Source organism: Leopardus geoffroyi, chromosome D1 (genome assembly GCF_018350155.1).
Source record: "Leopardus geoffroyi isolate Oge1 chromosome D1, O.geoffroyi_Oge1_pat1.0, whole genome shotgun sequence".
Classification (NCBI taxonomy): domain Eukaryota; kingdom Metazoa; phylum Chordata; class Mammalia; order Carnivora; family Felidae; genus Leopardus; species Leopardus geoffroyi.
The window spans coordinates 59,385,587-59,408,425 of record NC_059329.1 but is presented as its reverse complement, the minus strand read 5'-3'; the positions used below and the strand labels follow the sequence as shown (position 1 = coordinate 59,408,425).

The window sequence follows — 22,839 nt, the reverse complement described above, 5'->3', positions numbered from 1 at the left end:
TCATCTGAAAGGAGTCACATTCTTTAAAAAGTTGGGTGAATTGAGAGTGTAGGCTGAAAAGAAGCTGAGCATGAACTGGGTTCAGGCTTCTTGGGGTTTTGGGGGGAGAGAGAAGTGCCCAGGCATCACTTAGATAGGTGGCCTAGGGGAATTTGGGATCCTCCAGGTGTCATGAATCTGAGGTTCCGATCTTGATTTCTCTTTCAGGAAAGCTTCCCGATCACTGAGAGTTGCACATTGCTGGGCTATGCAGTTCAAAAGCGCCATGGAGAAGGTGGAATTGGATTATGCCTGGGGCCATCTTTTCCCCTTCTTTTCTAATAATGCACCTGGGAGAGAGCTCTTTATAATGCCAGGCAGACTCCACTGCACAGCTGTCCCTAGCCAATTCTGCCAGACCCAGGGCATGGATCTGGGGTGGGCTTGATCTGGTCCCCCTGTGAAACAGGCGAAATGCCAACCATTAAACAATTACAACTCTGGATATTTCTAATAATATCTGAAGAGAAAAACGACCAAGCAGATGGAGTCCGACAGAATGAAAAATGGAAGCAGCTAGGAAAGACTGAGGAAGGCAGGCCTCAGGGTGTGTGGTTGGCAGGGTGGCTGATGACCATGGCTGGTCCTGTTGGGCTGGGGCAGAGGCTGGGACAGAGACCCTGATGGGCCACTTGAGATGTGCCATAGGTATCGATGTTCTCACTGTGGACCAGCAACAGCAACTTACTCTGCTAGCACTTTCCAGTGTATCAACAACTTGCATAGACATAACTTCATTTGAGCCTCATTATGACAAAGCAGGCAGGGCAGGGAACTTGATTCCCTTCTTATAGATGAGGAAATATGTGCAAAGAAGTTAGGTAACCTATTCAAGTCACACAGGTAAATAAATGAAGACCCTGGGCTTTACCCCAAGTTCTGGCTGACTCTGGAGCCTGAACTGGTGCTTCAAGAGTTTAAAGAAAGAAGTTGGTTCTCCCTGGCCACAGCACCTTCTCATACCCTAGCCTCGCCCAGAAAACTGTCTTTTCTGTCGTCTTCCAGTCTGGCTCATTCAGCCTTTGATACATGGCTTCAGGAGCTCCTGTCCTCCAACAGTCTCCTGACAACTGCTCTCTGGGCTAAGATGGTGTCAGGGTCCCCGAGTGGGCAGCTGAGCCCCTTCCCTGGCCGGTCCCATCTCTGTGAGCTCCAACAGGCCCGGCTGCCTCTTCACAGGCTGGGCGAGCAGCAGTGCCTCCTTGCTGTGTTCTTCCCCTTAGCAGAATGCCTGCCTTCTCCTGGCCATGCCCACCAACACTGGACCATCTTAAAACTCACATGCAACAACCTTTCTGATTAACTCTACCACCCCACATCTACTCTATTAACTCTCGGGGTCTGTATTCCCTGGTCGACTTTCACCTATGGGGTGGTATAATAGACATGGTAGGAGTTATAGGACCTAGTTTGGAGTCCTGGCTCTGCCACTTACTAGCTGACTGAATCTGAATAAAACACTTATTCCTGTAGAGCCTTATTTCTTCATCTGTAAAATGGGAATAGTCAGACACATGCTAAACCAGCCCCACATGTAGATGAAATGAGTCTAGGGTTATGAAGGCACTCCGTAAGAGAGGATAATCAGAAAAGTACAAATAACAGTAGTCAAAGCAGCTGCCGCCAGCTTTGGTCTTTTATAGATATCTTTTTCATCCTTATGCTAGTCCTGAGAAGTAGGTATTGTCTCCATTTAAGAGGAGACTAGGGCTCAGTAAGGGGCAGCGTAAGGGGTTTCATCCACCTGTGCCCTTGCTTCCTGGAGGAGGGTGTTCCCTGCTCAGACTGTGTAATCTGTGGGAGCAGATGCTAGGAGTTCCATTTCCTGAGGGACCCTTGGGACTAGTCCAAAGGTGGTATAACATTGCTGACTACATGAATTAATTCTTGGTCATTCTGAAATCACAAGGAGGAAAAAAGAGATGCTTCAACTTCCATTTTACAAAAGAGAAGAGTAAGGCCTGACCCAAGAGTTTGTTAGTGCTCCAAATGGTTACTATTACCCTTGGGGGAATAAGGCTTCCTCTCTCTTCATAACCCCTCTCCAGGGAGCCTTTTCCATTTGTGCAGCAAACAAGCTCTGAGCCAGGTGCTGGGATACCTAAAAAGACACCTAAAGTAAGGTCTGTTCCTTTCAGGTGAATGCTGCTCTGCCAACTGTGGGCTCCAAATGGAATGGGAACACTGGGAGAAGTGCGGGAAGAGCCATTTGCATCTGGGCGAGAATGACGAGAGGGGACTGCCAGGCAGTAGGGGTATGATGGAACATTCCAGACAGAAAGAACCATCGTATGCCAAACTAAAACAACAGGAAACAGCTGCCTCTGTCCGGCTCAAGGTTCTGGGGCAGTCTGGGTGGGCTGACTCCTCCTTCCAGATCAGTTCTAGTGATCTAGTGTGGGAGGTTTTTTTAGTCTAACCTGGAACACGTTTGTCCCATGCTTGTGGCATCTCCTATGGGAACGAGTCCTTAAGAGGGACTCCTGTGGTTGAGTCACCTGCACATCTATTAGCAATCTCCTGTCTATACCTTATAGGTTCAAGGAGCACAGCAAGGGCTCAAGAAGTACTTGCTGGATGAGTGGATACTGATTGGAGCCTCAGGCTGAGAGGGTGATGAGAGTACAGTTCTCTCCTTTTTTTTTTTTTTTCAAATTTTTAATGCTTATTTTTATTTTTGAGAGAGAGAGAACAAGAGAGAAACACAGTGCGAGCAGGGGAGGGGCAGAGAGAGAGGGAGACACAGAATCTGAAGCAGGCTCCGGGCTCCAAGCTGTCAGCACAGACCTCGACACAGGGCTTGAACTCACAAACTGCAAGATCATGACCTGAGACAAAGTTGGACACCTGACCGACTGAGCCAACCAGGTGCCTGAGAACAGTTCTTTTCTTAGTCTCTAAGGATTAGTGTTTCTGAAGGCAAACAATTGCTACTGAGTGGTTAACACATAAAAAATGCAAAGACTGGCTTTTGTGAAACCCCCCAACCCCCGCTCGTGGGTGTACTGGGGTAGGAATCACTAGAAGGATCACCCTTCCAGAAAGAGGACGGGTTGAGAATCTGTGTTGAGGAGAGGCTAAGTGTGAAGATGGGCTCAGGCTTAATTCACTTGAGTTCAGCAATCTTTTATACACCTGTGTGCCCAACCTTGGGGAAAAAGCTGAAGGAGAGGTAGTTCCTGATCTCTGGAGGGAGACATCAAATAGATGCCCTTTGTTAAGTTCAGTGATAAAAGATGTCCATGGGAAGCCCCAAGAATGGGTCCTCTGTCCAGGTGGAGGGCGAAGGAAGGCTTCCTGGAGATAGCCTGGGTCTTGAGTATCTCAGCAGACCAGGGTGGTCCAGAAATGAGAACATGTGAAGTGGTATGACGTGAAGGTGGGACTGCAAGCAGTTTTCTAAATTAATCATTGCCACACCATGACTCAGGGATGGCCTGATTATATTTTTCAGCTCAGAAACAGGACCCCAAGAGGGGTCCAGAAAGGTATAGGGTGGGCTTGGGTGATTACATTTTTGGATTGTCAAAAAGAGAAGTGAAGCACGAGATAGTCCACCGTGTGCCACGTAGCCAATGGTGAGATTCTGAATTCGGGCCAGATCCCAGCATGGTAGAGCATTTAAGCTGGCAGAGGTCTCCTGAGGGAGAGTCAAGTGGGAACAGAGCAGTGGGTGTTGAGGATGAGCCCCTGGTCAGAGGGAGCTGCAGGGAAGCTTCCAGGTGTGCAGGCTGACCCAGAGCAGAGCTGGGGAATGGCCTATCCACCCAAGGGGCCAAAGGTCAAGTCGTATGTGTGTTGTTATTAACTATCAATATACTCATGTTCCTAGTATGCTTGTGAGCTACTAGAGGGTAGGCTTACAGCTTCTCTTCTCTCCTCAGAGCATGAGACAGACATGGTGCCCAACCAAACTAATTCAACAAACTGCACTACACATCTACTTCAAAGCTGTGCCAGGAACTGCGAAAACAAAAATGACTGAGGCATGATCTCTGCTCTCAGGAGTCTACAGTCTATTACTTTTGAACTGAGTTAGGCTAAGTAAAAACCAGCCAGAATGTGGGAGATAGGCAGGGCTGGGCTAGGTTGGGGAAAGGGCCAGAAGAAAAGGAATTCCAAGCAGAGAGGGCAGCATCAACAAATGCAGAAAGCAGAAGCAGCTGGTGTATGTGATGCAGAGCTGGGTTGGGGGAGCCATGGTAGAGGAAGGTGGGGCAGCTGCAGGGGTGGGCCTTGTATACTGGTCAGGGCAGCAAGAGCCACTCAAAGATTTTAAACAGGGAAGTTTTTACATTTTACAAAGCTCACTCCAGCTGGGTAGGAGAAGTGGTTATAGGGGAAGGAAAGGAGGCAGGGCGACCAGGGAGGAGGTCACTATATGGTTCAAATGGGAGATCCTGAGGTCCTGAGCAAGGACAGTGGTATTGGGAATGGAGGGGAGAGGGTAAGTTTTGAGACCCGTTTAAGAGGCAAATGCTAGAACCTGATATTTGATGGGCTGTTAGGGGTGAGGGAGAGGGAGGAGGGGTAAGGAATAATCTAAATTTTTATTTTAGGAGATAAGTGAATAGTGGTGCCTTTACTGAGACAGGAGCACAGGATGTGGACAAGTTGGAGGAAGCAGTGGAGTCTAGTCCTAAATTTGCTGAATAGACAGCTCGTTGCTTTTCTGAGAACGGTGGGATGTAGAGTCTCTGAGATCCCAGGAGGTCTGCTCAACAGGGTAGGCATCCTCCCCCTCCCATGACCAACAGTAGCTCTGGGTTCTGTAAGGAGAGCCTCACTTTCAATGCCAAGGCTCTGGCTTGTGGTATGTAGGCTGGCCTTGCTTTGGCTCCAGTGACCCTAGAAGATCAGAGAGGCCATGGGGGCCTAAGCTATGGGGTTGGTGCTTTATCTCCTCCATTTGTAAGGCGGTAACTGTGCGCCAGCCTTGCTAGAAGCCCTGCAGCTGGGGATCACACTGATAAATTCACTGTATTACTTTGCACAAATCAATATCCCAGCACTTACCAGGGGTTGATGTGACCGAAATTGGTTTCAGCCAATTCGTGTGGGTAATAAATGGCCATTTATCAAATCAATTCATTCTGCGGCACTTCTCTGGCTGCCCATCCTCATGGTACCCCTGGGGTGCCAGGCTCCACCCAGCCAGTCCCTAGCATATATCTGACGCTAGCCTAGAGGATCCAGAGAGGCCTGGCCTACCCCTCTGGATGTGCGTCTGTCTCCTATACTTGCTTCAGTCTGGAGATCTTGAAGCACTGGCTGCTGCTTGCCTGCCACAAATTCTGGCCCAGAGAGTACCTCATGCTTCACCTGGGTTGGTAGGTGAACATTATCAGATCTTTATCAGTGTGATGACCAGCCACAGGCTTCTCAGCTAGGCGGGCATACAGTTATCACCATACAAATGGAGGAGATACACAAGCCCACAGCTCAGGCCCCAATACCTGTCTGTCTTTTCAAGGGTCACTGAAGCCACAGCAGGGTCAACCTACATAACACAGGACAAGGTGTAGGACCCTCCCAAACCGAGGCAAAGTCTGGGTAACAGAATGGAGTTTTGGGTAGAGGGAAGCTCTCAGGGCAGGCATTCTGACAGCCCTTCGGAAGTGGGCAACTGAATCATTTACTCCGGCTATGGGCCAACAACAAGGAGAGACAAAGTGGGTGGTGCATCAGAGGTTGGTGTAGGATCAGAGGAAGAGGCCAGCCTGGGGCTGAGACTAAGGATCAGTCTCGGCTTGAAGGAAACAACTGTGGGCCTAATTTAAAGAACATAGTGCCCCACTCTAGCTGGTAAACACCTTGACGACAGGGACTGGAAAGAGCATTTATAGTCAGTCAGTCCTAGATTTGGCTCCTCAGTTCACAGATGAGAAAGCTGATGCTCAAACAAGCCATGTGTTTAGCTGGAGTTGCACAGCTAAAGAGTGCAGACCTGCTATTTTAGCCCACGTTGGTCTAAATCTTTCCTTCCCATGTCCCTCCTCTCCCCTCCCTCCAACTTCTTGGAGCATCACATCTTATGGGGCTTGAGAAGCTGGGGAGAAGCAAGAGGTCAGAGAGGAGGAGACAGCCTGCTGGGAAAGGGCTGTGTAAGGAGCAGAGGGAAAACACTATGATGGCAGCTGCAGTGCCGGCCCAGGTGGACAGGAGACTGCTTTCTTAGCTCTCTGTGCATGTAATGCCTTTTCCATGGGCAACTCCTTTCTTCAGCCCTCAGGAACTTCCAGGGCTTCCCCTCCCTCCACCGCAGCCACAGCCTTGGCAAAGAAGTAAGGTGTCGCCACCTGTAAGGTGGTGGCTGAGAGTGGATGTCTGTATCCAGATTCTAAAGGGCAGCCTGGTGTGGCTTGGGCCTGAGTAGTGGGGCCTGTGTGTTCAAAAAGCTTTCCTTGGCTCCTGTGTATGCCTCTAGGCAGCCTCCTGACTTCTAGCTGGTGAGGCAGTTCTGGTCCGTGGGCTCCTTTTATCCGCTGATCAGGGACTCATGACTGCCACATGAGTCCCACTGGTGTGTGAGGATGATGGAGACCAGGCTGGGCTGTGTTGCAGGGGTGGCTGCCTTCATTTTTCAATTACTTCTCTAATTGGTATCCTAGGGCTGATATGCTGCTCCAGAATGTCCCAGAGGGGCACCACAATACAGCCTGATGTCTTCTTTTATCACTAAGCCTTTATCAGGTGCTGTCTTTGGTAGTTGCTGGGATCACATCTGGTGGGGCCAGATGCTTGGAGAGAAGGGGTAAGCAACATGAATAGAATGTCCTGACACCATAGCGCAGAGGTTTTTAAACACGAGCTGAGCATCAGAATTGCCTACACAGCTTGTTAAAAGTTTGCTGGGCCCCACCCCAGAGTTTCTGATTCCATAGGTTTGGGGTGAGGTCTGAGATCTGCAATTCTAACAAGGTCCTAGAGGATATTGATGCTGCTGGTCCAGAGACCATGCTTTGAGAACCACTGCCTGCTTGTTTAAGCCAGGCGTGGGTTACTCTGCCCTTGCCTCATCTGTCTGAGGACAGCTTCAGAGAGTCATGCACCTGAGTCAGAGAAGAGAAGTGAGACCACTATCTTGAGCAGAACCCTAGTTTTACAATTCTCTCTAGTGGGGTCTGCGTGGGCAGAAGGGCCATCAGAGTAGGGGTTATACCAGAGAGCATTCCGGCTCCCAGTATGGGACCTAAGAGCTTCTAGGGTCAAGAAGAAAGCGCTTAAGGCTTGTTCAGGGTATTTCTCCTAAAACTGAACCAGATGCTGACAAAAAACACTGAAAAGTGGCAGAGTCCCAGGCTGGGAGACAAAAGACAGAAGTTCTAGTTCTGACTCAGCTGCCACATTACAAGTGATGGACAAGCTCCTACTCCTCTCTGGGTCTTAGTCTGCCTACCTGAAAAGTTAGGGGTGGGGACAGTGGACCAGGTCAAGGTTTGAGTCAGAGTATAGCAAAGCAGCCTTGAGCAATTATTATGAGTGCTCTGTATCTCCGCTTCCTCATCTGTAAAATGGGGATTTACCCTAACCGGGTTGCTGTAAGGACTAAATGACAACATACATGAAGAGCTTATCACAATGCCTGGCACACAGAAAGTACACAACAAATGTTAAGTTGTAATGTTAGTCACTTCTGCCTGGTATGGTGACAGCAGGATGCACACCTCACTGCAGCAGACCATGAGCTCCCCAGCCCTTTTCTGGCACCGGCTGGCATCTTGATACTCACCAGCACCCACTGTGGCGATGGCATTCTCCTGGCCAATGATGTGCTCTTTCAGCCGTTGCTCCAGGGGAAAGCGGCGCCGCTCCTCGGCCTCACGCTTCCGCTGCTTCTCCTGGTACTGTGGGGAGAGAGGGCAGGTGGCTTAGGAGCACAGGGCCCAACAGGATCCCAGTTTCATTCTACCCTGTAACTCAGGAGTAAAAAACACAGTTCTGGGTCTCCAGGGGTCCTAATGCACACTCTGGCTCCTGGTCATTGTAGGCTGGCCCAGTCCTTCCCACTGTCCCCTTGTCCTAGTCCTCACCTCATTCTCCTTACTTCAGTTGGCCACTGCTCAGGAGTCCTGGCTCATCTTGCTAGTAAAGTAAGTACTGCTAGTAAAGTAACCCTTGACTCTGGAGTCTGACAGAAGACCTGAGTTTGAATCCTAGCTTTATCACTTACAAGATGTGCTTATCATCTGGAGCAAGTTACTCCTCCTCAGTTTTCTCATCTGTAAATTGGGGATTAAATATGATGATATACATAATGTGCCTAACATCATGGCTGGCATTCAGTTTTAAGTGCTTAATAAAAATAGGTTATTTCCCTTTCCACTTACCCTCTTGAAAACTTTTCTGGTTTTACTTTTTTTTTAATGTTTGTTTTTGAGTGAGAGTGTGAGTGGGGGAGGGGCAGAGAGAGAGAGGGAGACCAAGAATCCCAAGCAGGCTCCGTGCTGTCAGCACAGAGCCCGAAGCAGGGCTCAAAGCCATGAACTATGAGATCATGACCTGAATCGAAATCAAGAGTCAGACGCTTAACTGACTGAGCCACCCAGGTGCCCTGTTTTTCATTTTTTTTAAAAGTAAGCTCTACATCCAATGTGGGGCTTGAACTCATGACCCGGAGATCAATGGTCACATGCTCCACTGACTGAGGCAGCCAGGTACCCCAAAAACCTTTTGGTTTTTATTTAAAAAAAAATTTTTTTTTAATGTTTATTTATTTTTGAGACAGAGAGAGACAGAGCATGAATGGGGGAGGGTCAGAGAGAGAGGGAGACACAGAATCCGAAGCAGGCTCCAGGCTCTGAGCCGTCAGCCCAGAGCCCGACACGGGGCTCGAACTCACGGACTGTGAGATCGTGACCTGAGCTGAAGTCGGACGTTTAACCGACTGAGCCACCCAGGCGCCCCCCTTTTGGTTTTTAAACCAGAGCTATGAACACCCTCCACTTCCATGATACTGCATTTCAATTAAACACGATTATTCACTAATTGCTGTCTGTTTTGTCCTGTGCATGCCATGATGGAAAAGGCAGGGTGGAGAGGAGGACCAGAACCCAGAGGGTTCTAGTCACTGCTGAGTGCCTGGTATGTGTCTGGCCCTGGGCTTGGTCCACTTCAGGGAAGGCAGAAGGAGGAAGCCTGAATATGATCACACTGCAGGGAAGAGAGGAGAGCCAGGCCTTGTCCTCAGGGAGCTCTAAGTTGGGAGGAAGGTGAGGCAGGGCCTGTGCACAAATATTTCTCAGGCAGTACTGATCATTTCCCTCCAAAGCATGTGTGCCTATTTCTAGCCTATACCCATCTCTAAAAAACAAACAAACAAAAACCTCCCACTATTGAAAACAAATTTGTTGCATGTTTGTGACTCTGTCCTCTAAATCTATTTATGAGCCGCCTGAGGGCAAGCGCTGTCTTTTACTCCCTGCATGAGTCCTGACACAGTGGAGGCAGCTGGTGAATGTTTGCAAAAGTGAATTTGATGATAGATAAGAGGAAAGAATTGACAGCCAAACAGGGTGGCACAGGAGTCCAGAGAAGGAAGGATATACAAAGCCCAGAACATTCTGGGGAGGCTTCTGGGTGACTGGAGGCTTGAAGCTGGAGTACTGGGCCAGGCAGCAAATGGAGGGCTATCTGGGGGCCAGGCAGGGAGGGTGAGTGTGCAGGTGGGATGATAAAGTGCGCATGGAGCAGGGTGGATGGTGGAAGGGAGCAGGTCTTGGACTGGGACAGAAAGACATGGATCTTCAGGAGGCTCCTTTCCCCTAAGACCCTGTAACACTGACAGCTTTCTAGAAAGAAAGCTGCCAAGGAAAGGCCCTGTCACAAAAGTTGTGGCTACAGATTGCTCTTGCAGGCAGAGTGGATGAAAAATACCTGCTGCTTGGGCAGTGTTTTCCTGTTACAGTAGTGACCTTGACAGAAGTTAAAAAAAATAAATAGCAAACAATCCAATTTTGGCTGTTGCTATCAGTCTGTAACTGAAAGCTCCCATCAGTCCTGGGTTTCATATGGAGCAATAATTCGGCGCCAATCCCAGTGGAGCGACGCTTGCCGGTTGGAATCCAGAGTGTCACTGTGCAGCTCCCTCAGGCGCCACATACATCACCTGGCTCTGACGACTCCACCATATATCTGCCTCCTCCTCCTCCCTGCCCACCCAGCCCCTCTCAGCACTTAGGTCCACTGGGCTGGAAGGCTCTGATGGTGACATGTACACATACTGCCTGGTGCTGCATTGGCTAGTGGCCTTGCTGTCTTGTAGTCAGGCAGGCCACAAAAGCAGCTTGAGGCAATGGAAGCTGACTGCCAGGGTTTGTTGAGTCTGCTTCCCTTCCTTCTCCTAGTGATGGGTCTCAGAGTATTCCTGCCTCTGAGCCCTTGCTCACACTGCTCCCTCACCACAAAAGTCTTCTGCATTCCCACCTACAAGTGCCCTGGTGATCTCAACCTAAATACCACATTGTCTAAGGACCCTATCGTAAGGCTTCATGCCTGCCCCTGGGACCTCCAGAGCACTTATTTAACTGCCTGTTTGTCTCTCCTTACTCAACCATGAGGTCCTTGGTGACAAAAACCATGTCTTATTCATCTCAACAGCTCCATCACATAGCAAGGGCCTGGCTCACAGAAGGAGTCAATACATGTTGCCAACTGAATGAGGTTACTACTGGTTGTGGAGCAGGGGCTGAGTGCCGGGAACCATACAAAGGCACTGCCCTCTAAAAACAGTGTCTTTAATTGTTACAGTTGTCCCCACCTGAAGTTTGTCTCCTCTTCTGGCTCATAGTGGGGCAAGCTGTGTGGTAGAAATAAGCAGCTCTGTTCCATGAAGACCTGAATTCAAACTTCACCTCATCCACTTACTAGCTAGCTGACCTTGGGGAAGTTCATTCAACTCCCGGAATTTTCATTTCCTCATCTCTAATACGGAGACGGTGACTCACACCCACCTTCCAGGGTCCTGGTGGGATGCTGGTGAGAATCAGGTGAGATAACATACACAAAGAACTCGGCAGAGTCTCTGGCACATAGCAAATGTATAGCAGAAGTGGTAGTGTGAGAGACTTAAGCAGAGAACACAGTAGCTGGCCCTTGGAAGGCCTTTGATAAACGTTATTTCTCTCCTTCACTGCATTTTGATAACTATTTAACCCAGTGCTTTCTTGGAGGTGGGATGGGGACATAGGAACCCTTTTAACTAATTTAACCTGTATGGGCTCCACAGATGAAGAGTTGCTCTGGCTCAAGCAGAAGCTAGGAGCCCAGTCCACTTAGATGCCCCACTACCCCAGAAATGGCTCTTGAGGCTCCCTCCTTAGGAAGCCTAGGTCTGTAGGGTACAGTCTCAACACCAGCGAGGTTCTGGGGATACCTCCAACTGCACAAGGCAGCTCATCTCTGCCTGCCAGTTTTCCTTATGTGTTAGAAATTCAGCCTCTAGGTGCTTTCCATGCATTGATGTGTGGGGCCTCACAGAACATATCTTTTTCATTTGTCACAGGCAACATAACTTTTCTTGCCACTCTGTTGGTTTGGGTAGGACCCTGTGGTCTTCCTAAGTCTTCTCCAGGGAAACATTTCTACTCCTATAACTCTTCTCTGATGTCATGAGTTTAGTATTCCTGTTATTTTCTTGGGCAAGGGTAAAGGGTCCCTGGCTTTTATGGGGGTGAGTATAGGGAAAAGGTTATACTGTGATCTGGCCGGTTTCTCAGGAGCTTTCTAGATGGTCCCGGGAAAGATCCAACCTGTGGCCTAAATCAGGACACATCCTGATTCTCCCCCAGCCTGGAGTTCTCAATATCTATCCAGAAAAACTTCTGAAAATGGATCGGACTTTTTGATAAAAATATATAGGATGCTGGGATTAAACCAGGTTAAAGTTTACTGCTTCATGCTCTTTTCCTAATGCTTAGCACAGAGTTTGTATTTTTTAAAAAATGTGTTGAATGAAAGAGTGGCCTTTTGTTTTGAAGATTTTATTTTATTTTTTAAGTAATCTCTACATCCAACATGGGGCTTAAACTCACAACCCTGAGATCAAGTATCATACTCACCAACTGAGCTTGCCAGGCACCCCTGAATGAATGGCTTTTTGAGGCATCAGCTATGAGCCCAGGCTTGTGAAAGAACATAGGAAAGGAAAATATTTGGTCTCGATATATTCTCTTTGGGGAAGGAGAGAAAGATAGGAGAAGGCACTTGGTAAGGGCTCCATAAATGTAGGCTACTACTGTTTCCGGCTTTTTGAGGAGATGGAGAGGAAGCCTATAGGGACTGAGGTCGAGGCCCTGCTTTGACAACAGTTCCACACTAGAGGAGAAGATAGGGCAGGTGACCCAGCCTGCAGAAGGAGAGGACACTGGGCTGAGAGCACTAGGAAGAAACCACCCACAAGAGCAGAAGTGGGGGAGTGATCATCTTAATAAAAGCCACATGCAATTAGCTTCAGAAGTCCTCACCTGGAGCCGGCAGCAACCAGCTCCCCATGCTGCATCTTGGCGGATAATCGTGGCCACTGGTTTCTATCATTCTTGATTTAATATGGCACCCCTCCTGGCTGTGAGTGCATTTACAGGAAAGGGCTGGGAGGCTGGGGTGAAGCCTAGCTGCACGCACTCAGCGGTGGGTAGCTGGGATGAGTGGTTCTTTGGGGGAGGGTTACAGGGAGAAGGGGTATGTCAGGCAACCCTATTATTGGGTATCCCTCAAGGAACAGGTCTGACAATGAAAGTGGCAATGTGTTCACTGAAAGGGCAGCTGAGGTGAAGGTGGGAGTGGTGAGTAGACAGAATGAGACCCTGGGCAAGCATGCAATAGGTATGGAGGGAACAGAAGAAAGGCCAAGCTACCATTTACCTCTCATGGGAGGTCAGGGTCACAGAGCCCACTTAGGCTGCTCTCAGATATACTCAGATATGCCCCATGTTCCTGACACTGACCCCAATTCGCATCTCAGGGCTTCTCCCATGCTCTGAAGCTGCAATGACAGAAAGGACTTGGTAAGAAAGTCACCAAAAGGACAGGGGGCAACAGATGAGACTAGGGTCAGGGGATGATGGAAAGAACGCTGAGTGGGGAAATGATGGTAAGAGGAGCCCAGGAGGTCCAACAAAGAGGCCTGGAGGATGAGAGAGGCACCCAAGGGATTTGAAAATCTCTTGAACTAGCTCATAAAGTATACATCCCTGTAGAGAAAGTTAGGGCACATAGCAGGTGTCACTTCCATTACACTCAGTGGCCATTATGTCAACATCCTGGATTCCATTGTCTTCTCTTCCAGCCCATCCTCCTTGCTGCCAGAGTGATGTTTCAATATGTAAATCAGATCATGTCACTGTGCAAATAGCTGGGTTGATTCAAAGACTGGTGAGAGAAGGTTAAGAGGACTGGCTCAAGTGAGAAGATGAGTTGTGTTCTTAGTGCATCATATCAGGAGGCACAGGATGTTGATTATTTTATAACTGGTGATGTTGACTTTGATCACTGGGTTAAGGTGGTCTGTGCCATGTTTTTCCACTACCATTTTCCCGTTTGTAATTAGTAAGTATCCTGTGGGGTGAGGATCTGAGCCTATGTAAATAATCCTGTTACTCCTCAAACTCTCACTCACTAGTGTTAGCATCAATTGCTGAGTCTCATCTGACTGGAAACCAGCTGTTCTAATCCTCCCAGCCATAAGAAGTTCAGTGTATCTCTTCCTCCTCTGCACAGAGATGAAGTACATTAAAGCATGGGTCCACCGGTAGCAAGTAATAGAGATAGAATGCTAACCTTTGCAGTCTGGCTCTAGAGCTTGCATTTTACACCCTGGAGATAACAAAAGACCTGTTTCCTGCCCCAGTCTATTTAGGGAGATGAGACTTAAAACACTAATCTTCTATTCCTACTTTTAGCATGGGGCTACCTAATGATTTTACTGAAATAAACACCAGAAGGTGTTCTTGCCAGAAATGTGTAATCTAAATGTAATCATAAGGAAACATCAGACAAACCCAAACTGAAGGACATTTTACAAAATACCCAGCTTGAACCCATTAAATGTCAAGGTCATGAAAGACAAGGAAAGAATGAGGAACCATTCTAGATTAACGGAGACTACTAAAGAGATACGAAACTAAATCCAATTTGGGATCCAGAATTTTCTTTTCTTGTAAAGATAGTCATTGGGACAAACTAGTGAAGTGTGAATAACATTGACAGATTAGTTAATATCAATATTAATGCCTTGCTTTTGAGGACCGTACTGAGGTAAGAAAATGTCCTTTTAGGAAATACAAGTATTTAGGGATAAAGGGGCATCACGTGTGTAACTTACCCTTAAACAGTTCAGAAAGGATTACCTCTCTCTCTCTCTCTCTCTCTCTCTCTCTATATATATATATATAATAAAGCAAATGTGATAAAATGTTAACAATTGGTAATGTGGGTGAAGAATTTACAGAATTCATCGCACTATTTTTGAAATTATGTAAAAATAAAATTAAAATAAATCAGGGTAATGCTTACCCCTGGGGGATGGGCAGTGACTGGAAGTATAAGGTAGGTTTCTGAGTGTCTATAACGGTCTGTTTCTTGATCAGCTGTGTTTAGCTTGTGAAAATACAGAGAGCTATATAATTAAGATATATGCACCTTATACAAGTATATTTCAATAAAAACTTATTTAAAAGTTAAAAACAAAGAAAAGAGAAAGCAAAAGCTTGTCCTCATAAAGCACATAGCTCTGTGTCTGGCCCACTGTAAAGCTGCAATGAAGGTCAGATGGTGCTGTCATCTCCGTAAGGCCAAGCACAGGGCCAGGCATGAGGCACGTTGGCACTTGAAATGAGATGCAGCAGGGAGCAGGCTGGGCAAAGTGGGGAAAGGGTATCACTTCACCCTATGACAGGAGCAAGATAACCCTCTTACTCTCCTGTGTACCTCACCCCTTGTCTCCAAGAGGGCTTTCCTCAGCACCCAGGTTTACAGCCCAGAATGCAGGCCCAGGGGAGCACTGCATCCCCAGCTATCCCTGAAGCAAATGAAAAAATATGGATACAGGAAATGTGCTTGTGATTCTGTCACTGGGATATGCAAATAAAATATATATGATAGGCCTATCTGCCTAATATTCCTGCCAATTCATTCTCTGGGTGTGATTAAAATGAGCAATAAATTCCTCGTGAGTCTCGGCGGAACGAGGATCCGGGAGTGGAGATGCGGGCTGGCACCAGCACATCCCCCTCAGCTGAATATTCATCATGGACTAGCTCCCCATATTTTTGTTTTATCTGCCATCGTGTGCACAGAGATATATTTCTACCTCTCTCCTTCGTCTCTTAGTTAAAACATGAAAATGGTCTAAGCTTTAAGTATTAAACTCTCCATGTAACGAAATCCTTCAAAGTGAGATCACAACTATCTTCTCTACGAAGCCTGCCCTGCTCATTCTGCCTGAAGGTGATCCATGCTTTCTTGGAGCCCCCACAAACTCTCTGTGGACCCCTCCTAACATACAAATCAGTCTGTAGGTATCAGAACCAAGGGTGCCTGCCTCTCTCCCATCCTCCATTTCCAGATGGCCAGCTCAGAGGACAGGGGCTGGGGTTCATCCACCTCTGAATCTTCTTAGGGGGCCCAAGGAAGCTTCTGCACAGAGAAAGCAGAGAAACTGAGCAAACCGGCAGCAAGGAGAAAATCATGTAGGCTACTAAAGGTGACAGAGATTCTTTGGGGTGCATGGGTGGCTTAGTTGGTTAAGCATCTGACTCTTGATTTTGGCTCAGGTCATGATCTCACGGTCCAAGCCCATGCTGTCAGCACAGAGCCTGCTTGGGATTCTCTCCTCTCTCTCTGCTCCTCCTCTGCTCACACTCTCTCTCTCTCTCAAAATAAAGAAATAAACTTAAAAAAAAAAAAAGTGACAGAGATTCTTAGATAAGTGACACATTTTAAAAGGCAGAATGAAATTAAAAATTAGGCTTATGGATAACTTGAAAATGGGAAAATTTTCAAGAAATCATATTAAGCAGGGCACCTGGCTGGCACAGTCAGAGGAGCATGTGACTCCTGATCTCAGGGTTGTGAGTTCAAGCCCTATGCTGGGGTATGGAGATTACTAAAAAGAAATAATAATAATAATTAAACTTAAAAAAAAGAAATAATATTAAGTGAAAAAAAAAAGCAAATTCCAAATATGGGACTAGGATCATAACTCAAACACCTTCAGGGCCAGGTAGGAAATATAAATGTCTGTTAGGCTAGCACAAAATATAATAGTGAGCTGGGAGGAATCCACACCCCCAACCCTTATGGGGTCACATTTTTAATAAATTCTTGGATTGTTAAAATAAAACATGGCTGCAAGTTTAAGACCCCTGTATGTACCGTAGGCTATCAACCAGGTTAAAAAAAAAAGGCCATCTATATACATATATATAGGTAAGGTTCAGAAAAGGCAAATATAATATCATGAAAGTAAATCCTCTGATTCATACCCCAATAGTTACTTTTAACAACTTGATTTTCTGTTAAGTATCTGCTTTCTTTCTTTCAGCTTCAGTTTTCCCATCTATAAAACAGGGGTAATAAGAGCTGCTTCAAGGATTTGTTAGAGGGTTATAAAAAATGCAGAGAAAGCACCTGGCATAGTACCTAGATGCACTTGATAAAAGATGCACTTAATAATACCTACTATTATTATAAATAATTAAAAATATTAATAGTGATCACATATCGATAGTAGGGCTAAAATGTTCATTGAAATTCAGCTCAGTTGCCCTGTTCTCCAGTGAGACTGCCTTGATCTCCCCAGGTAGGATTCGAAGCCACCTCTGGATTCCCACAGTCCCTGGGCTTCCCTGGTTCACTTGCCTGTCTCTTCATCAGACGGTAAGCTCTTTGAGTGTTTCACCCACCTGTCTTCTTCTTACCTAGCCCAGAGCTTGGCACACAGACATTCATAAACATGTACTAAATTATTTAATTCTCTTCAATTTACTTTCCAAATATTCTATAATGACACATATGACTTTTATACTTACACATTTTCCATAACGAACACATATTTGACTACAGAGTGGAGAAGGCTGGGCTGGGAAGCAGGAGGATGCTGGGTGCATAGAAGGAGAGTAAGATAAGATTGGAGTGGCAGTCACCCATGTCTAGACAAACAGCCAGGAGATGAGGTCTCAGGCTGGAGCCTCAGCACCCTCCAGGCCTGAGTCATTAGGTTATAGACGTAAGGCCTGAACTCAGAGAGGATCAGCTACTGCTTACTTACTGGCAAAGTGGGACAGAACCAGGTCTATAGCAGTGTTCTTCCCATGAAGCTCTGCCTCATGATTTTGAAGAGGTAGTGTTTTTTTGCAGCTTAGAGGAAAAAGAAAAAATCAGAGAAGAATGGGTGACAAAGTAGATGCTGAGCAACTGAAAGACAATGCTAATACCCAAGGAGAACTGAGGGGTGACAGGACTGTACAGCAATCAAGGAGAGATGCTCAGTGGACAGTTGGGACATTTCAGACCAGATGAAAACATAAAGTACAGAGAGGTGACAACAGAGAAATAGTCTTCCATGGAGAGGTTACAGAACCCCAAGCAGTCTCTACGTGGTTTTCCAGCCTCTAAAGGCAGCCCCGTGCACTGTGTGACAGATCTATTAGGGAGCTCCTCCCGACAGCTGCCACCGAGCCTGGCTCTGTCCCAGCTCTGCCACTGAATGAATATCCCCACCCCCCGCCCTTTCACTCACAGCTATTCCTGTGTCTATATGTGGTCTCTCCTTTCTGGGCCTGACGTCCCCACTGCCTTTGGCTTTTTCTCTGGCATAGTTCCTCTTTCCCCTTAGCTGCCCTACTCTGCACAGATTCTAAGAGCTCCATGTCTACTCAGAAGGTAGTGTCTGCGATTGCCCTCTGTGGTCCAGAAGGGTCTGACTGGAACAGAGGAACACAACCACCATTTATTTACTCGGGACACTAGCCTTGTACTAACATGGCCAACATCAAGCCACTTCTTAAGCAGCCGAATTTTGTTAAGGATCCCACAGCAGCTCTAACCCCTCCACCTATGCTGGCACTAAGAGACTTGCCCTATGTCAGACCACCTGACACACCATGGGTTCTCTTGGCCAAGTCTAGGGCATGGTCTCATGGGACAGCTATTGCGCCTGAGGGATGACGGGAGTGCAGTCCAAGGTTATGTGAAACACGTTTAGGGATATCTTTAAGGCACCTGGGCAAACTGACTCTACCTCTAGGGATATTCCTAGGGATGGAAAATCTGAACAGAGAGGAGGGAATTACTTGCTCTCTAGGAATTTTCACTCTTGCTGGTCCCAAGCACCCCTCAGGATGTGCTGTGAAAGCCCATCTCCCTTCCTACCTCCTCTCCTCTGGAGGAAACTACTGCAGGGTAGTTACTAAGGCTCCCAGGGAAACAAACTATATGGTTGATTCTGGCTGCCAGACATTTCCAGTCTCCCCCTTGTAGGCACATGGTAGGATTACTCTCCTTGGTCCCTTGTGATTGGGTGGGAACAGGGATTAGTTCTGTCCAGTGAGCTGTGAGTGGAAGGGTCTACTTCCAGACTGGGCATTTAACTGCATATGCAAGACCCTCCAGAGCATTCTTCTCCCTCTGGCAAGCAACCTGCCAACATCCCAGAGGGTGGCTGCAATGCCAGTCTGGTCTCTGCAGGCCTTTGATGAACAGAGCCCCCACTGTTGACCCATGATGGATAGGCTGCATGAGGCCAAAAATAAATGTTTACTGCTTTACACCACTGAAATTCTGGGTTATTACAACATAATCTGGTTTATCCTGACATGTAGACAATTGTATACAGAATAGAACCTTAGAAACCATTCTGTCCAATGTCTTCATTTCACAGAGGTAAATTGAGCTTCAGTGAAAGCAAGTGCTAGCCCAACATCACCCAGTTAGTGAGTGGTAGAGTTGGGATCACAACCCGTATCTTGTCTGTTTCAGTCCAATGACCTAAGTGCTCTTACTCAAGACACAGAGAATATCTGCCACTAGGTGGGACCTGTCACACTGAATCATCTCAAGGTACATCAGCCAATATGCCAATAGAGACTCCATGATCCTGGACAGAACACAAGAATGAGAGTCAGCAACCAAGTCTTCCAGTTCCAGTCCTACCACGGAACCTATCACCTGACCTTGTATTCAAGTCTATTAGCTTAGGTTTGACACTAACTCACTCTGGGACCAAAGTCATGTCACATCCCTCAGCTCTAGTTTCCCCAGGAGTAAAACGAGTCCATTGATTTAGGCTTCAGAGATTTAAAACGTGTGTTCACAGCAGAGCCTCCCCTGAGGCTGCTCAGGAGAGAAGGGCTAGGCCAGTTGGGTGCAACTCTGGTCCACTTCTCCTCAACCACAACATCTTAATTTCCTCTGACTTAACTGTTTAGGCTTTGGTGAAATTTCTTACCACCGGACTTGACAATTTCTGAGGTCCCTGGCAGCTCTGAGATTTGTGATTCTAATGCCTGGACTCTGCCAAGTAGTTCCTGAGTGATAGCTCAGTGGCTGGGAAGAGCAGAAAGCTGCCTGTATTTAGGGAGCTCAAAAGTTTGGTTGAGAAGATCAAATTAAGATGGAGATTTTTTTGGCTCAGACTACACCAGGCTCTCTGGACTGTGTGTGGAGGGGAAGGGTCAGGGAATGGTTCTGAAAGGAGGGATGATGGGAAAGGATTACTTGCTGAGGTTATAGAATACATAATGACTGAAGAAACAGTACTTGGGCTAAAGATTTTGTCTAACTATCCCGGTCCTATGAAAAGGAGCTAGAAGGTCTATTAGCTCAAAAACTGAATTTGAAGATTAGTCCTCAGAACCCAGAAGTGGCCCAGGCCTCTGCCTGGTCATGATAAGGGTAGCTTCCTATTCTTATTAAGACTGGGGACTAGATTTATGTATGTGTTTATATACACGTTATGTGTATGTATATATAGATACATACGTGTGTGTGTGTGTGTGTGTGTGTGTGTATTTTTTTTTAGAGAGAGAGTGCAAGTGAGCGAGAGGCAAGAGAGAGAGAATCACAGGAGGAACAGAGGGAGAGAAGGTGAGAGAGAGAGAGAAGGGGGGCTCGCCCAAAGAGAGAGAGAGATGTGGGGCTCACCCAAAGCGGGGCTTGTGTTTTACCCAAAGCAGGGCTCGTGCTCACCTGGAGTAGAGCTCAAGCTCACCCGAAGCAGGGCACGAGCTCACCCGAAGCGGGGCTCAAGCTAACCCTATGTGGGACTCGAGCTCATGAACTATGAGATCATGATCTGAGTCAAAGTCAGATGCTTAACAACTGAGCCACCCAGGCTCCCCCTGGATTTGTATTAAAACAAACAATAATCACCTAAGGAGAAGTGGCCTTTGGTGTGGAGCCAGACATCATTTAATGAGCAAAAGATTAAATGCAGCATGGAGTACCCATAGGCCTTCTCCTTTCTCCGAAATTTACCTTTGCCTCCGAAGTCCTTAGAAGCTTCATCACCTCCCCTTCTCGGGCATAATCCAAAGGTGTGTGTCCCATTTCATTCCTCTGAAGGGGGTTGGCTCCTGGCAGGAAGAAGAAAAGTAGTTAAAGACTCTATGAGTGATCATTGGGGCCTCAGCCTTCCCTCAAAGGTGACTTGGGCCCTGATTTCAAAGTAAGGAATTCCCATGGAAATAGAGAGCAACAAAACCCTAAGAGATTGTAGAATGGTGTGACAAACATCAAGCTGCTCTGACAGGAGAGTTCTTAATTCTGACACAGAGGTCAGGGTACTGGCGTTCCTACATGCACATGCACATATGTGCAGAAACATACTACCCACACTACTACCACTACGCATACATACATGTGTTATGTACGCACAGGTGTGCTCTATACACACACACAGAAAACAAACACACACAGCTGAATATGCTAAAAAATATACCAAAAACATAAATATATCCTAATGCCAATGCATTAGTCATTAACAAACTCATCTGCATACAGATGAATATTCATTAATAAAACCATATAATAGGGTTCCTTTCTAAAGCACAGACTTTCTGAAAAAAGATGAAACAGCCCCCTTCTTTCTGTTCTCCACTCCTCTCTCTTCTTTAATGTCTTTTACCTCTGGTATTTCTTGCTTACTAGAGTTAGCTGAGTCCTCTGGAAGGGAGTGGGCATTACCAGGAAACTGGCTATGCTAGCCCCAAGGTTTGATGCCCTTACCAATTCCAACTGTTGGTGACTATGTGCATGTGGGCAGGCATTTCTTTCTGTATCAGTTCCTGTGCTTGGAGGACAAAGAACCTGAAGTATGATAAAAAGAAGGGGCTTGCTGGGGTCCATGCATCAACCTTGTTTCTCTTTTAAGTTCTGGCAGCTCACAAGCCTGTATAAAGTGTCTACTTGGTGCAAAGCCTTGGCAGATATGGAAGAAAGGCTCCTCTGACCCCCACATTATTAGAATCTCCTTCTCAAAGCCCAGGTCTGAACCCTCACTCTCCTCTTCAAAAACTGTCCATTCCATTCAATTTGTCAAACTTTGAATGTGTGGGGCTTGAGACACAAAAGAATCAGATCTGGCCTGGCCCCAAAGGCACTTCTCTCGAAGCAGGGAGACCGAAACCTAAGAAAGCTGTGCCTTGGACACAGCAGATACTCAAGAACTATGTGTTAAATGGAATATTCCTCGATCTTCTTTCTTGCTAAGGAAGTGTTGTCGGGAAGTAAAGAAGGGTTAAGACACAGTCCCTGCCAGAAGGATCTAATGGGTTGGTTGGAAACACTAAATATGCAGGCCAATGCACATCAGCATGGGGCCTGGCTCAAGGAGTGTGTCCCGCTGCTGTTTACTGATCGACTATAAAAACTCAGCATTTCTTCTTTTTTCTTTTTAAATTTTTTAACATTTATTTATTTTTGAGAGAGAGTGAGAGTCGGGGAGGGGCAGGGAGAGGGGGAGACACAGAATCTGAAGCAGGCTCCAGGCTCTGAGCTGTCAGCACAGAGCCCAACGCGGGGCTTGAACCCATGAACAGTGAGATCATGACCTGAGCTGAAGTGGAACATTTAACCAACTGAGCCACCCAGGTGCCCCAAAACTCAGCATTTCTTAATCCTAGGCTGTGGAACATTTGCTCCATGATCTAAAACTATTCCTACTGAAGGTCTCTGCTTCTTAAAGGTCTATAAATTTATCAACCAACAACTGTAAGCTTTATTAAGCATTTACATGTGGCTGTCTGCCTGGGCTGCAGGGGAAGAGGTGTGGGAGGAGAAGGGAGTGGAGGAGAGAGCAAGTAGTATGATCTAGGGCAGGGACACTTATTATCAATGAGAAAAATTAATACTCTTATACAGGATTCCTATTTTCTTTTTTTTTTTTTTTCAACGTTTATTTATTTTTGGGACAGAGAGAGACAGAGCATGAACGGGGGAGGGGCAGAGAGAGAGGGAGACACAGAATCGGAAACAGGCTCCAGGCTCTGAGCCATCAGCCCAGAGCCTGACACGGGGCTGGAACTCCCGGACCGCGAGATCGTGACCTGGCTGAAGTCGGACGCTTAACTGACTGCGCCACCCAGGCGCCCCATGATTCCTATTTTCAAATAGGAATTTGATATAAAATATTAATATATATAATTTTTACTGAGATAGAATTCACATACCATAAAATTCAACCTTTTAAAGTGTATAATTCAGTGGTTTCTAATATACTTACAGGGTAATACAACCATCACCACTAATTTCAGATCATTTTCGTAATCTCAAAAAGAAAGCCCATAGCCATTATCACAGACACCC

At 46.8% G+C, this 22,839-nt stretch overlaps 1 protein-coding gene across 2 annotated transcripts in view; it reads right to left on the bottom strand.

The window, feature by feature from the left end:
* The window catches only part of CLPB (caseinolytic mitochondrial matrix peptidase chaperone subunit B), a 141,920-nt gene that overhangs the window by 17,075 nt on the left and 102,006 nt on the right, over positions 1 to 22,839 (bottom strand). For both annotated transcript variants that reach the window (XM_045484134.1, XM_045484135.1), the window contains 2 exons: positions 20,512 to 20,609; positions 7,772 to 7,886 (listed from right to left, as the gene is read on the bottom strand). In XM_045484134.1, coding sequence (XP_045340090.1) covers positions 7,772 to 7,886; positions 20,512 to 20,609 — 213 coding nt within the window. The remainder of the gene's footprint in view (positions 1 to 7,771; positions 7,887 to 20,511; positions 20,610 to 22,839) is intronic.